This window comes from Dipodomys spectabilis, unplaced genomic scaffold (genome assembly GCF_019054845.1).
Source record: "Dipodomys spectabilis isolate Male_0828 unplaced genomic scaffold, ASM1905484v1 ptg000468l, whole genome shotgun sequence".
In the NCBI taxonomy this organism is placed as follows: domain Eukaryota; kingdom Metazoa; phylum Chordata; class Mammalia; order Rodentia; family Heteromyidae; genus Dipodomys; species Dipodomys spectabilis.
Window position 1 is genome coordinate 568036 of NW_024871145.1, and position 15344 is coordinate 583379.

Below are 15344 nucleotides of genomic sequence, written 5' to 3' on the forward strand. Positions count from 1 at the left end.
GATTTGCACAAGTATGAAATGGATGTTATAAAAACATAGCTTCTAAACATTGACTAGCCTCGGGGGGATATCATACCTCCACCGGGTGATTGCAACTGTGAAGGCTGTATATGCACCGAGTGTTCCCAGGGTTACCAAGGCAAATTGGGCACCACATCTGTAATACTGGAAAAAGAAGTCAGGAGAAGAAATGAGAAACAGTCATTGTTCTTGTCACTTAGAGTAACAACAACAAATTTTAGTTCAAAAGATATTTATAAAAGTATGGTGGTTAGTTCTATGTATCAATAAAAGGCAAGAAATCGAGTATCTTATACAACCTCTCTAGGTAATAAAGAAAGGATGTCAAACTGCACTGCACTTGTCCCATTTATACTCCCATCAAATGCTAATTACTATGTGTGCATACACACATTCATATACTCACATTTAACTATAAAACATGAAATAGAGTGGCTAACAGAAACCAATATATCTGAGCATATCAGTCCAAGGTCTTTTTATTTATTTATTTATTTATTTATTTATTTAGTGGGTCATGGCGCTTGAACTCTGGGCCTAGGCACTGTCCCTAAGCTCTTCAGCTCAAGGCGAGTGCTCTACCGCTTGAGCCACAGTGCCACTTTCAGTTTTCTAGTGGTTTATTGGAAATAAGAGTCTCATGACTTTCCTGCCCAGGCTGGCTTTGAACTATGATCCTCAGATCTCAGCCTCCTGAGTAGCTGGGATTACAGGCATGAGCCACTGGCACCCGGCCAGTCCAAGGTCTTATATATAAAGCTCTGCTAAAAAACAAAAACGAAAACAAACCTTCACTGTTTTTAGTGTATAGTTCTATAGATTTTGATAAAAACATAGTTTTGTAGCCACCACCACAATCAAAATATAGAACATTTCCATCCCTTTCCAGAATTATTTCCTGTCCCTGTAGCCTCAGGCCCTACTTGCAGGATCACACCATGTAGCCTTTGAGAGTGGCATATTCTATGTAACACAATAGTTTTATCCATGTTGTTGCATGTATCAATACTTCACTTTTCTTATTGTCAAGTAGCATTCCATTGTATAAATGAAAGCAGTCTATTTCTTCACCAATAAAGGATATTTGTGTATTCCCCCCCACCCCAAAAAAAACCCAAACCTTTGCAGGCACTAGTTAATTACTGCGTGTACAGACAAACAATTATTTTGCGATAAAAACATGATAAATAATTTGGACAGTCCTTTGAAATCTGTGGCAAAATAAACTGTAAATATAACTATCATCTTTCTGGCATCAGGAAATTTTACTTTCAAACCCCTAGTTGTGTATGAGTGTTTCAAATCTTCAACTGCTGTTAATGAAAATGTAAGGTAAAAGCTTAGTATGAAAAAAATGTCTTACTTACCAAAATACTACTGACAAGAGTCATCTCAAACACGATGGGGAGAAGATTAAATACCAAGGCACTCAGGACAAAACTGATACCTCTTGTTCCTCTGTCAATAGCCTTAGATAAAGCACCTGTCTGTCTGCTCAGGTGGAAACCCAGATCCAGGTTGTGAAGATGGAGAAAGACATTTTTGGCTATTCTCCGGATTGAATTTTGGGCTACTTTTCCAAATACTGCATTTCTAATTTCATTAAAAAGGGCAGCTCCAGCTCTTGATACACCATCTAACAATAAATTAAAAAAAGAGTGTAAAAATGGAATTGTTGAAGTGTAAAATGGCAAGGACTCAGAAAAGTATTTGTGCAATGAATAATTCAATCATTGGATGTAACACAGGATATTTACACTAAAACACCTAAAATCCATCTACTCTAATGATTAGTAACCTTTCCATCATCATGAGTCCCTTCCAGTGTTTTTTTTCCACTGCATTTTACATGTTGAAAGATTTTTTTCTTAATTAAAATACCTTTAATAAATTATGGCCCATATGGCCTTACTGCAGATAAGTGTATATCTGTTAAGGTTTTTGATCTAATTCAATTCTTTCAAATAACAAATAAGACTGAGATTCTGAAAAGTCAAGTACTTTGACTAAAAGCATGCCCCCACTCATGCCTCCCAAGTCTCACAGCGTTCTTTTTTATGAATAGTGCCACACAGTATTCATATTGCCCTTTTCAAACTGTAGTTTTATGTCAGGGCTATGAAAATATTTTAATAAAGCATAATGTACTATTCTTGAGCTATTTCTATTTAATAGCTAACAACATCAGCAAGAAAATAACTAGCCTTACTAGAAAGGCTATATTATACAAAGCCTATTGAAGGTTGTTATAAATTTAATATCTTATTTTATATTATTATTTTCTAGAATGTAGAAAATACTATTATGAAATTTTTTAGCAAAATATACAAAGAATTTTTAAAAGCATATCAAAAAATCTCACATAAAATAATAAACATCCAAAATGCTATGTTGTGTTTATGGTGAAAAGGTCATCTGCTCAAATATGATGAAACCTTCTTGGAGAAAGTCAACACCTGTAGACAGATTAAAGAATCACACATACAGCCAATCAGAACTGCTGTTGCCATGGTTGCAACTGTATTTGGTGCATCACTCAGGTTCAGCATGTTTCCCGACATCTGGTTGAGGCTGTCTACAGCATATTTAAACATGAAGGGGACCACAATATTCATGGCCTGAGAAACATAAAAACATCAATTACCTATCATACATAAAATATTTATAAAAGTACATTAGTATTTGTGGTAATGTTTAGATATTAATCATTTACTTGTTTTGGAATAATTTCTCCTATTTATAAATGATAAAATCTTTGGCATTGAGAAAGCTATCATTTCAGAATTTCTACATTAAACTGCTATAATAATATTCACTTATAAGCTATGTGAATTAGTCAAATGCTCCTGCTTCTATAAAATCCTTTATCAGCCACTCAAAAATGCTTTCTGATGCATGGATTGGATTTTTGGTAGGCCCGTCCCCCCTGGGCCTTTCATACTGTCCCATACCAGAGCAATCTGTGGTCTTGAACCATTGGTTGGCCTCTACCTGTGGGCTACTGGCACTGAAGGGGATTGCACAGAGGGAAAAAATGCTTTATGTAATATGAATTCCCACAAATGTCATGGCAGTTAATAATAATATTATAGTTGTTTGTATATTTTGTTAGTACTTAATCTTTTAGGGTCTGTATCATATTGCTCTTTTTCACTTACTCTTGCTGAGTATATATGCTTTGTATATAGTAGGCATTTAATAAATACCTTAAGATGATTTGTTCACCAAAAAAATTGTTGCAAAATTGAAGTTATACAGCAAAAAGCATCTTAGAATTTGATAAATTACAAGTATCTGTGGTAGATTCACTATTGACAAAAAAGTGATAGATTTATTTGCTTCAGAATAATATCATTGTTCTAGTACACAAACCAAACCCAATAAAGACCAAGCTAAGATTTCATTAACCAAATATATCTCTATGAAAATAAAAATGAAATCTTAAAAATTATATATGTACATATATATATGTATATATATATATATATATTCGAGGCAAATATTTAATCACTCATATTCCACATTTTCTGCAGCTTAAGTATCCAGAACATCAACCACTATTTAGTAACAATCAGTTTATAAGAATACTAAAGTTTTCTTTAAAAAAAACTAAATTGTTGGTCTGGGAAGGTGGCTCAGTGGTAAAGTGCTTGCCTTGCATGCATGAGGCCCTGGGTTCGATTCCTCAGCACCACATAAGCAGAAAGAGCCGGAAGTGGCGCTGTGGCTCAAGTGGTAGAGTGCTAGTCTTGAGCTGAAGAGCTCAGGGACAGCGCCCAGGCCCAGAGTTCAGGCCCCACAACTGACAAAACAAAAAACAACAACAAAAAACTAAATTGATACCATTAATAAAGTGAAAACAATATTATAAAGCCTACTAAACCCTATTGCTCTTATTCCACTATTATGCCATTCTCAACTTTGTTAAAAGAATTTATTTCCAACAAGTCTAAGTTAAGCTAGAACCAATAGAAGCTGCGCAAATCTCACCAATCAAGATTTCAAGATAAGGTACATAAGGGTTCTTAAGTACTAAGTAGGTGTTCTAACATTAAGCAGTAACAGGGCAACTGGTAAAATTCTTTAAATTCTGTAACATTTTGAGATAAATTGCTTAAAACTCTCAATGTTTCTATAGTGCTGGTCTTGGGGCTTGAACTAAGGGCCTGGGCACTGTCCCTGAACTTTTTTGCTCAAGGCTAGCACTCTACTACTTGAGCCACAGATGTACTTCCGAATTTTTGGTAGTTAACTGGAGTAAGAGTCTCATTGATGTTTCTGCCTGGGCTGGCTTGGAACTGTGATCCTCAGATTTCAACCTCTTGAGTAGCTAAAATTATAGGCATGAGCCACCAGCACCTGGACCCAAAATAGATTTTTTTTATTATTATCTTTAAGTAGTTATACAAAGGAGTTGCCATTTAATGAAGCAGTGTATGAATACAACATATCTTTTCTTTTTATTTTGAATCACAATAAATTATTTCAGGTAGTAAAATATTTGGTCATTGTTAGAGACTTTAAAATATTTTTTATTGTTACCATAAAAGTGATATACAGAGGGGTTACAGTTATATGTCAGGTAATGAGTACATTTTTTTGCACAATGTCACCCCTTCTCTTGCTGCCTCCCAGTTTTTCCCACCCACAAGTTGTATAGTTCATTTTCAACATACTGTTTAGTGAGTATTGCCCCTGCATTTATTTATCATTTTCCCCACCCTTTCTGTGTCCTCTTTACTCTCCCCCAAACAGATAAAATAATAAGACAAAAGATAAAGAAAACAAAAATAGCAACATAGAAAAAAACTCTATTGTTTCCATTTCTTAGAGCTCATTTCTATAAATATTATTTTATATGATTATATGCACATAGCTATTGAGCCTTTGTGATCCTCTCCTATCTTGATCAATGTCACCCCTTTCAACATGCTCACCCATCTCTCTCCTACCTACCTCTTCCTTCAAAATATAATTTAAAATAGAATACATGGCAGGTTCCAAGTATACATCCTTCAATTTTGATTCTCTTGAAACCATATAACCTCAGCTGAGGCTTCTCTTGAAATGGTTTCCCTTCCCTCTTCTATCTTGCTACTTCCCAAAGTCCAGTATGAATCTCGTTTCTTTCATAATGGTTTCTCTGAGCCTTGTACAAAATTTGGCCCTCTCCATTTTCAAAACCTCTCTTTTTATAGTTGTATTTTCATTTATTGCATTTTCTGTGCATGATGGCTCAAGTCTGTAATCCTAGCTAAGTGGAGATCAAGGGATCTCAGTTTGAGGCCAGCCCTGGCAGACAAGTCTGTCACACTCCATCTCAACTAATGGTTGATATGCTTTTGTTATCCCAGCTACAAGGAAAACAAAATAGTTGAATGCGATGGCATGCACTAGTCATCCACAGTAACATGAAACACATGTAGAAGGAGCTTAGCCTTGGTGGGATAGGGAATAAAGATCCTATCTCAATAATAACTAGAGAAACTGAAGTGTGACTCAAGTGGTAGAGCTCCTGCCTTGTAAACTTGAAGCCCTGAGCTCAATTCTCAATACTATGAAAAAAGTTATCACTTTTATGACATATTTTCATTAACATATGCATGTGCTTGAATATAGTCTCTAAGTACATCGCATGACAAAGCTACAGTGAGGAGCAGATATGGTGCTAGGTACATTTGGTGAAGATGAAGAATAGAAAACAATCAGTGCAATAGATATTACTGCTATAGCTGAGGAAACTCAGGTGTTGTCAACTTTAATGACTTGTAGGAACAGAGCTGAGATTACAATCCAGACCTGAAACTTGAACTGGGGCATTTTCTAGTCTACCCTACCTATTTTAGCAGTTTACAGGGTAAGAACCATATATTTTATTTCTTTTGTACTTTTTTTAATGCACTGTTTAAATCATTTAAAGTTGCAAAGTAATTTAAATAAGTAATTTAAATGAACTTGAGCAGATTCCAGGTTTTCCACACAACGAGGTAATGAGGCTACATTGCCTCCCCTGCATTCCATTATACATTCTTAAGCAGGAGGAAAAGTGATAGCTACGGCTAGCATGCAACTCTCCTAACACAGCTACAACACGTGATGACTAAACTAATGGATTACCAATAGAGTTGTGCAATTTTACTTTTCATGGAGATGGTGTGGGAGCCTGAGTAAATCTGGTAATAGTCTGTTCAGTATGTAGAACATATGAACATCATCTGTCCTGTGTTGTTACTGGCAGAGAAACCATAGTTAGCACAGTGCTAAGAACATGGCAGTACCTCTAATTATAACTGAATACTGTCAGTTTCCCCATAGAAGTAACTTTAAAAAGGAACAAAATACACATATTTTAAAAGAGATACATTAATAAAATAGGATTGGCTTATTTTAGGTATAGATGTTCTCACTACTACATATGTGAGATTTCACTGGTCTTGTGATAGGTTGGGAATGAGAAGTAGAAAATACTAGTTTTCCCTAATATTTTATCTTCAGCAGAACTAGACTAAACCCATCCCACTTAATTGAGTCAAAGCTACTTGAGAACAGGAAGATTGTTGCTGGAGGACAGTCAGGGCAGGTAACTTCTCCAGATATCTTCTTAACATATAGCACATCTGCCATCCCAAGCCATATGGGAGGCTGAGATGGAAAAGAACACACTGCCTAGGCTGAAAAGTTCATGAGATTCAAAGGAAGCTGGATTAGGTGACACAGCCTATGATCCTAGCAATGACAGGAACCCAAAAAGTAAGCAAACTTTGGTTCAAGTGCACACTGAACAGAAATTAAGACTCTACCCTAAAATTAGCTGGTGAAAAAGAAGGCTGGAGACATGTTTCAGTGGTATCACATCAGCCTAGCAAGCATGAGGCCTTGAGTTCAAACACCAAAACTATTTTAAAAAAATAGCCTTTAAGGGGGCTGGAAAGTTGGCTCCTTGCTGGAGTGCTTGCCTCACATGCATGAGGTCCTGGGTTCGATTCCTCAGTACCACATAAACAGAAAAAAGCCAGAAGTGGTGCTGTGGCTCAAGTGGTAGGGTGCTTGAGCTGAAGAGCTCGGGGACAGCGCCCAGGCCCAGAGTTCAGCCTCCATGACCGAAAAAAAAATAACCTTTAAAAATTTTAAATTCTTTTTTATTTTGAAAGAATTGCAAACTTACAGGAAGTTGCAAAAGTACTACAAATAAAGCCCTGTATGTGTCACCTAGCATCTCTTAATACGTTATATAGCTGCAGTTCAATATCAAAACCAGAAAGTGAGCACAATTGGTGCATTAACTGCAAACAAAACTGAGCAAGTTTTAGTTTGTTTTTTTTTCTGTCCTCTGTCACTGTTTTTTTATTTCTGTACCTCTTGTCTTCTATATAAGTTTATCTGGGGGAGGACAGATAAAAAAGAGCACAGAAATGGTGGGACAAAGGGTGAACAAATGCAGTAGTGATACTCACTAGACACTATGTTGAGGATGAACTATATAACTTGTGGGGGAGTGAGGTTGGTAGGGAAAACTGGGAGAGAGTGAGGGAAGAGATGACACTGTTCAAAAAGAAATGTATTTATTACCTAACTTATGTAACTGTAACCCTTCTGTAATCACCTTTACAATTAAAAATAAATATAATTTTTTTCACCTTTTTTTTAAATTGTGAAAATATCATACAGAGGGGTTACAATTACATGGGCAAGATAATGAGTACATTTCTTATCAAGCATTGTAGCCTCCTCCTTTGTTTCTCCTTCCCATCCCTTCCCATCTCCCCCCTTCCCCTGCCCAAGTTGTAAAGTTCGTTTTTTGACATAACGACTTGTACATCTCATTGTTGCAATGGGTCCACCTGTATCCATGGTTTCCCTTATTTGCAATAACTAGCATATGTCTGAGACAAGCAGAAAAGGTCAGATAAGTTGATGTTAGGTGAAATGAACCCCAAGATAAGTATTCAAATGTTTTTGCTTTCATGCAATTGTTTCTAACATATTTATAAGATGATTTCTTTGTTGCTTTGTATGTCCCTCCCCCATGGTATAACCCCTGCTTTCACTGTATTTGATGTTGGTAAATTTTTAAAAATATAAAAAATAATATAAAATTCAGTAAAGTAAAAAAAAATCTATAAATTCTTTGTTTTCAATGATTTGTTAACAAAAATAGAACTCAGTTTAAAAAATTGTAAAATTCATTCAGTTTTCAATGACCTGTTAACCTATATTTTATGTATATGTGAGTGGTATGTATGTTCAAATATGTGTTTTGAAGGAATTTGAGCTCATGTCCAGCTTCATATGACCACACCCCAATCAAGATATAGAATTACTTTATCACCACAAGAGAACTCCCCTGTGCTTCTTATTTGTATTCACTCTTACTCTACCCCCTGTTCCACACCAGTTCCTATTCCCTGGCAACCACCAATTTGTTCCTGATGTCTATAGTTTGATCATTCTGAGAGTATTATCTAAGTGGAGTCAGTAAGCAGTATAAAAGCCTTTAGATAGTGGCATTTTGTTTCTTTTAGCATAATGGTCTTGAAGTTCATCAAGGTTGTTATATACACAAACAGACTGTCCTTTTTATTTTCCACCGCACTCAACTACCCCATGGATGTACCAGAACTCATTCAAGTATTCACACCTGAAGGACATTCTGGCTGTTCATGGTTGGGAGTATTATGAGCAAAGATGTAATAAACAATCTCATACAGATGGACATAACTTTTATTTCTCTGGGACAAATGTCCCAAAGTCCCACTGCTAAATCATATGGCAAGACTGTGTAGAACATAAGAGATGGCCATACTCTTTCTAGAGTGGCTGTACCATTTTACAATAACCAGCAAAATATGAGTGGTCGTCTTCTACATCCTCACTGATATTTAGTATTATTATTATTTTTTATTTGGAAACTATTGTTACAGGTATGTAGTTATATCTCACTGTAATTTGCATTTCCTTAGGGACAATAATGAAATGTGCTTATTTGCCCTTTATATCCCCTCATTGGTGAGATATCTGTTAATGTCTTTTGTACATTTTATAACTGAATTGCCTTTTCTGCTATTGAGTTTTTAAATCTCTTTATATATTCTGATATAAGGACTTTGCTAAATATGTGGTTTATAATTTTTCCATTTGATTGTCTTTCATTCTACTGAGAAGCCTGATTTTCCAGAACCAAGAAGTTCCTTCTATTCCATGAAAAAGGAAGCCAAATAGTCTTACCCAGATAAACAAAAATTGTGATAATTTTTTGCTAGTATACCCATCATGATGCAAGAAATGATAATGGAGCCAGGCACCAGTGGCTCTTAGCTAGTCATGAGGCTGAGATCCAAGGATTGTGGTTCTAAGCCAACCTAAACAGGCAAATCCAAGAGATTTTTATCTCCAATTAATCAGCAAAACATCAGAACTGGAGATGCTCAAGTGGTGGAATGCCAGATTTGAGCAAAAAAGCTAAGCAAGAGCACAAGGCCCTGTATTAAAGCCCCATTATCCACCCCACACACAAAAAAGGAGAAAGTTGGAAGGACATACTATCTGACTTTAAGACTTAACTATATAAAAGTACAAAAATTAAGGCAGTACAGTATAGTATTGTCAAATGGAGAGACACATAGGCCAGTGAAACAAGAGATTCCAGAAAAAGATTCCAAAAAGATCTGCATGTAGCCAGGTGCTGGTGGCTCACACCTGTAATCCTAGCTACTCGAGAGATTGAAAACTGAGGACTGCAGTTCAAAGCCAGCCTCAGCAGGAACGTTTGTGAGACTTTTCTCCAATGAAGCATCAGAAAAGTGGAAATGAAGCTGTGGCTCAAAGTGGCAGAGAACTAGTCTTGAGCAAAAAGAGCTCAGGAACAGTGCCCAGGCCCTGAGTTCAAGCAAAGATCTCCATGTAGTCATCTCCAGAAGCTGTAAGGATGACACCTTACAAATTGGAAAAAAAATCTTGGATTATCTGGGTGAGCTAACTGCAACCACAAAAGTCCTTAAGAAAGCAGGAAAGTCAGTCATGAGAGCAAATGTGACTAGGAAAAGGAGGAAGGTCGGAGCCATATACTGAACATGTTAACTTTGAAGGTGAAGGAAGAGATAATCAGCCAAGGAATGCATACAAACTACAGAAGTGAGAATAGAAAAGGAAACAGATTTTTCCACAACCACCTCTGGAAAAGCACAGTTCTGACCAACACCTTTACTTTGACCAAGTGTTTAATTCTGATAGAAATGCGAAAATTAATGCTTAATGACCTAATGTGAAATTTTATTACAGCAGCAATAGGAAACAAAGGAAATTCAATAGGGAAAGAGTAGCCTTGATAATGGAAAATAGGACAAAATTTTTTTTAAAAAAAACCCCACTCAAACCTGATTTAAAAATCAACTCAAAATGGAGTACAGATTTAAATGTAAAAGATAAAAACACAAAACCTTTAGAAGGAAACAAAATTTTAATAACCTTGAATTAGGCAAACAATTCTTAGACATACAATAAAAGTATACATAAACAGAAAAATGATAACCTTGAATTAATCAAAATTAAAAAATTTATTCCACATAAGACACAATTAAAGGAATTTTCTAAAAAGCTATGAATGGGAAGAAAAGATCTGCAAATCATATATTTGAGAAAGAACCTTTACCTAAAGAATTCACTAAATTCAAGAAGAAAAAAAACCAGTTCAATTAAAAACAAAAACAGTTCCTTATATGTGGCTGGCAACTAAGCACATACAAAGATGAGTATCATTAGTCAATGGAAAAATATAAATATCACCATAAGATACCACTATACTCCCAACAATAGCAAGAGGATGGTAGCAAGAAGCAAAGCAAAAGGAACTCTGCCATGCATTACTGATGGCATTTTAAAAAAGGAATCACTGTGGAAAAGTTTGGTGAATTTTTTGTTTTCGTTTGGTGGGGGTGAGAGACAGTATTGAGGATTAAAGCTAGGGATTCATGCTAGTCAAGTGCTCTACCATTTGATCTATATCCCCATTCTCTTGCAGTTTGTGACCCAGCACTCCATTTCTGGGTATTTTCTAGAGTAACCGAAACTAGGGTTTACACAAAAATCTGTACCTGAGTATTTATAGCAGCTCTAGTTATAATTACTACATTAAAAAAAGAGAACTCAAAATGTCCTTGAATCAGTGAATTGGTAAATGTACTCTAAAATATACTCATTTCATGGAATATGATTCAATAATAAATAAAAATCAATGAACTAGTACACTCAATAATTTAGAGAATGACAGAGACATACAGGGAAGAGAAGTGAGTTCAAAAGACTACATATGACATAATTCCATTTATCTGGTTTCATGGTTTGGGTATAGTTTGAGTATTTCCCTCAGAGGTTCATGTCCTGGGAGCTTGGTCCTCAATGTGGCAATCCATTAAGAAGGTGGAGTGTAATAGGACCCTTGTTAGTCTCTGGCAGGTTGTTTATAAAAAGTGAGCCCCTGAATTTCTCCGGTTTCTTGTCTTACCATCTGATCTCTCCCTCTCACATGCACTCCTACCAAAATGCTATCTACCATGTTGTAAAATAGCTCAAATCCTCACCACAGCCAAACAGAGGCTAGCACCATGCTCTGCAATATCTGGAACTGTGTGAGTTAAATAAACTTCATTGTTTATAATGTATACAGCTTTGGGTGCTTTATTAGGGCAAAAGAAAACTCACTAAAATATAGGGTATGTTCAAATGATAAAGCTACACTGAGGACAAATCAGTGTCCCAGCAGTCAAGGGTCTAAAGAGGAGGGAGATTCTTGGGGTAATGCCATTTGTCTGTACCCCAACTGTGGAGGCAATAATATGAATACATATGTTTATGTATGTGCCCCCATGTATATTATTTTAAAAAGAGAAGAACTTACATTACAATAGATCTGGCTTCCTACGTACAACAGATATCTAAGAATAAGGCTAGATGATACTGTTCTAATCAAAATCAATCTCAGTATCAAGTTGCACATCTGTTATTTTCCAAAGAACTGATTGTTTTTATAGACTATAAACATGTATCAAAAATCAAAAAACATATTTAATCTAGAACTGCAATGTACACATTAAGTAAAAGAGAAATAAAGACATATCCCTAGAACACGTTTTTACTAGATGAGGTTTAAATCATTTATCTTGCTAAACTCTTGAATTTTCAGATGGCTATATCATTAAAAGTTGAATTCATTGAATTGTTAGCACAAAAGGATAACAATGTGGAATATTAAATGATAGAGTTAAGAACAAAGTAAAATCATCATGCTATGGTTTGAACATAGTTTGTCTCCTCCAAAAATCATGTGGAAATTTAGTTGTTATTAAGTGTGTTAGGAGAGATGGGGCCTGTATGAGGTGATCAGATTGCTTATGGGACTCTTGTGGGGCTGTTTTTGCTTTTTATTATTTTCTGGCAGTTCTAGGGTTTGAATTCAGGTCTATGTACTTGTTAGACAGGTGTGCTACCAATTGAGCAACATCTCTTTCTGTTTGCATTTATTTTTCAAATAGGGTTTTACATTTTTGCTCAAGGCTGGGCTTGGCCTGTGATTCTCCTGATCTCTGTCTCCTAAGTATATGGGATTATAGGTATATGCCACTATGTCTAGCAAGGAACTGTTTTCAGCTTTGAAGTACTGATTGCTTGTGGAACTGAATGAGTTACAAAAATGAGCTGTTATAAAGCAAAACCAATTTTGTTTTAGATTTCACAATGTTTTCAATAGTATTTTACAATGTTTTTAGTGTGCAATGTTATTTTTCAACTACTATTTTAGCCTTTGTTTTGGTTTAATGTAAGTAATGATTAATATCAAGAGTGCAGAGAATTATTACTCATTACTGAGGTTATAGGATAAGGATGTGGTAGGTACCCAGTTACACCAATATCAACAGAAAGTGCTTAATACTAAGGAATATTCAATGATAATTTACAATCTAGGCTGATGGGTAAATTGAGGACAATAAGCTACTAACATACAGCTGTTATCCATTCTCTTATTTCATGGAGATGGCTGTTACACTAGGTCTTGTAAACTTAAAACCAATCTTCTGTACCATGTACTTACCCTCCAACTTTCTACCATGAGCTGAAATAATGTGAGGCTGAACAGATATCAGATCCATTCTCCTTGAGTTCCCAGCTCTACAACCTTGAGCCCAAATAAGCTTTCATTCTGTATGAATCACCCAGTCTCAGGTTTTTTGTTGCACCAATACCAAATGTACCAAGAAACTAGAAGGATAGCTGTATCTACATACAGACTGCTAGTGGCCCATATATGTTCATTCTACATCTTGTGTTAGCTTCTCATTACTGTGAAAAAGTACCTAAAAATTTTTTGTAAGATAAAAATGTTTATTTTTGCCTAAATTTCAGAATTTTCAGTACCTGATGGTAGGGTGTGCATAGGGGGGTGACCTGCTCAACACATGGAGGCCAGAATGGAAGAAAGGGACAAGGTTCCAATATCCCTTTTAAGGGCATGCCCCCAATATGAGTAGAGGCCTTCCAAACAGGTTCCACCCCTTAAAGGCTCCATCATTTTCCAATACTGTCACAGGCTGGGGACCAAGCCTTTAAGACACAACCTTAAACCATAGCACTTTCAATAGCTACAAGAGGTGCTACGTGTGTATGCGTGTGTGTGTGTGTGTGTGTGTGTGTGTGTGTGTGTGTGTGTGTGTGTGTATGTGTGTACACACGTATATGACTATGAGAGAAAAATGTTTACATTATTTCAAGTAAAGTGAAGAACATAAACATTTCAAAATAGACCCAAAGTATTCTGTTCTCATTAACAAAGGTTTTCCCTGACTTGGGTTTTTATCACAGTGTAACCACCCAGAGAGAAGGGAGATATCTAGCTCCAAGCACTCTTGCCTTCCTGTCTCACCTAAGTGGAGAGATGAAAGCTAAAAAGCAATTGTGAGGGTCATATCATAGGGGCAGAGGCTCACTGAAAGTCTGAGACCTAATCATATGATTACAGAAAGATTCTCCTACTCCACTTACAGTCACATCAATAGGGCTCCTCTGTAATAAGTGCAATTACAATAGATGAGACTGCAAGATGGAGAACCTATTTTAAAAAGAGCTCTAGGAAAAGTCCAAAACAGAGAGGAAACAATACATAGGAAACTTTCGCCCAACATACATAGGTGCGATAAACACAGCCAACACCTAGCCATATAAAACATAAAACCTCACACTAAAGGCCTATTCACCTCAGTAGCTTTTATTCAATGCATCATATTTAACTTCAAAAGCAAAATTATAAGGCATGCTAAAAAGCAGTAAGTAGTCTGAATAAACAAAGTAACAATACAATCAAGTAAGAAAAGGCTGAGATTTTAAAACAATCAGACCAGGAATTTAAATAGCTATAATTAATATGCTAAAGGCTCCAAAGGAAAAAACAGACAGAATGCATGAACAGATAGGTAACATAAACAGAGAGAAGAAACTCTTAGGAAAAATCAAAGGCTATTCTAAAAATAAAACTACCATAACAGAAATGAAGAATGTCTCTGATGGGCTCATTGACAGGACACAAGCAAGAATGAGTTAGCTTCAAGATGATGTCAACAGAAATTTCACAAAGTGAAGAACATAACAATGAAAAAAGTTAAAAAAAAGAAAATGCAAGAATCATAGGACAATTACAAAAGATACAGTATGCATAACATGAACACAAAAAGGAAAGAAAAGGTAACATCAAGAAATAACAAAAATAATGATGGTAGACAATTTCCTAAAATTGAGAACACCCAACCACAGATGCAGGAAATTCAGAAAACAGCAAGCAAGATAAAAATAAAAACTACAGCTTGGCATATCATATTCAAACTGCTGAAAATCAAAGACAGAGAGAATCTTAAAAGAAGCTAAAGAAAAAAATACCTTACCTGTAGAAGAACTAGGATAAAAATAACATTGGACTTCTCTTCAGAAACCATGGAAGCAAGAAGAGAGTAAATTAAATTGCTCAAAGAAAAAAAAATCCTACAACCTAGAATCTGTATTTAGTGAAATTTCCTTTAAAAGTCAAGAAAAATTAAATACTTTCTAAAAAAGCAAAAATTAACCAGGTGCCAATAGTTCACACCTGTAATCCTAGCTGCTCAGAAGGCTGAGATTTGTGGTTGAAAGTCAGCACAGACAGAAAAGTCTATGAGACTCTATTTCCAATTAGCCAGAAAAATGCCCAACTAGAGATGTGGCTCAAGCGGTAGACTTGAGAGCAAACAAGCCTAGTACAAGACCCGAAGTCAAACCTTGGTACTAACAAAAATAAATAATGGAAT

General features: G+C 35.8%; 1 protein-coding gene and 1 non-coding gene across 2 annotated transcripts in view; one reads left to right on the plus strand and one right to left on the minus strand.

Annotated features, from left to right (window-relative positions):
* Abcb7 (ATP binding cassette subfamily B member 7) overlaps nucleotides 1-15344 on the minus strand; it is a 117975-nt gene that overhangs the window by 23409 nt on the left and 79222 nt on the right. Inside the window, exons 5-7 of the mRNA XM_042668685.1 lie at nucleotides 2507-2639; nucleotides 1389-1657; nucleotides 77-165 (exon numbers count right to left, since the gene is read on the minus strand). Of these exons, the coding sequence (XP_042524619.1) occupies nucleotides 77-165; nucleotides 1389-1657; nucleotides 2507-2639 (491 nt within the window). The remainder of the gene's footprint in view (nucleotides 1-76; nucleotides 166-1388; nucleotides 1658-2506; nucleotides 2640-15344) is intronic.
* LOC122098270 lies at nucleotides 2915-3048 on the plus strand. Its single transcript, XR_006145708.1, has one exon. It is a non-coding gene; the product is annotated as a small nucleolar RNA SNORA42/SNORA80 family (small nucleolar RNA).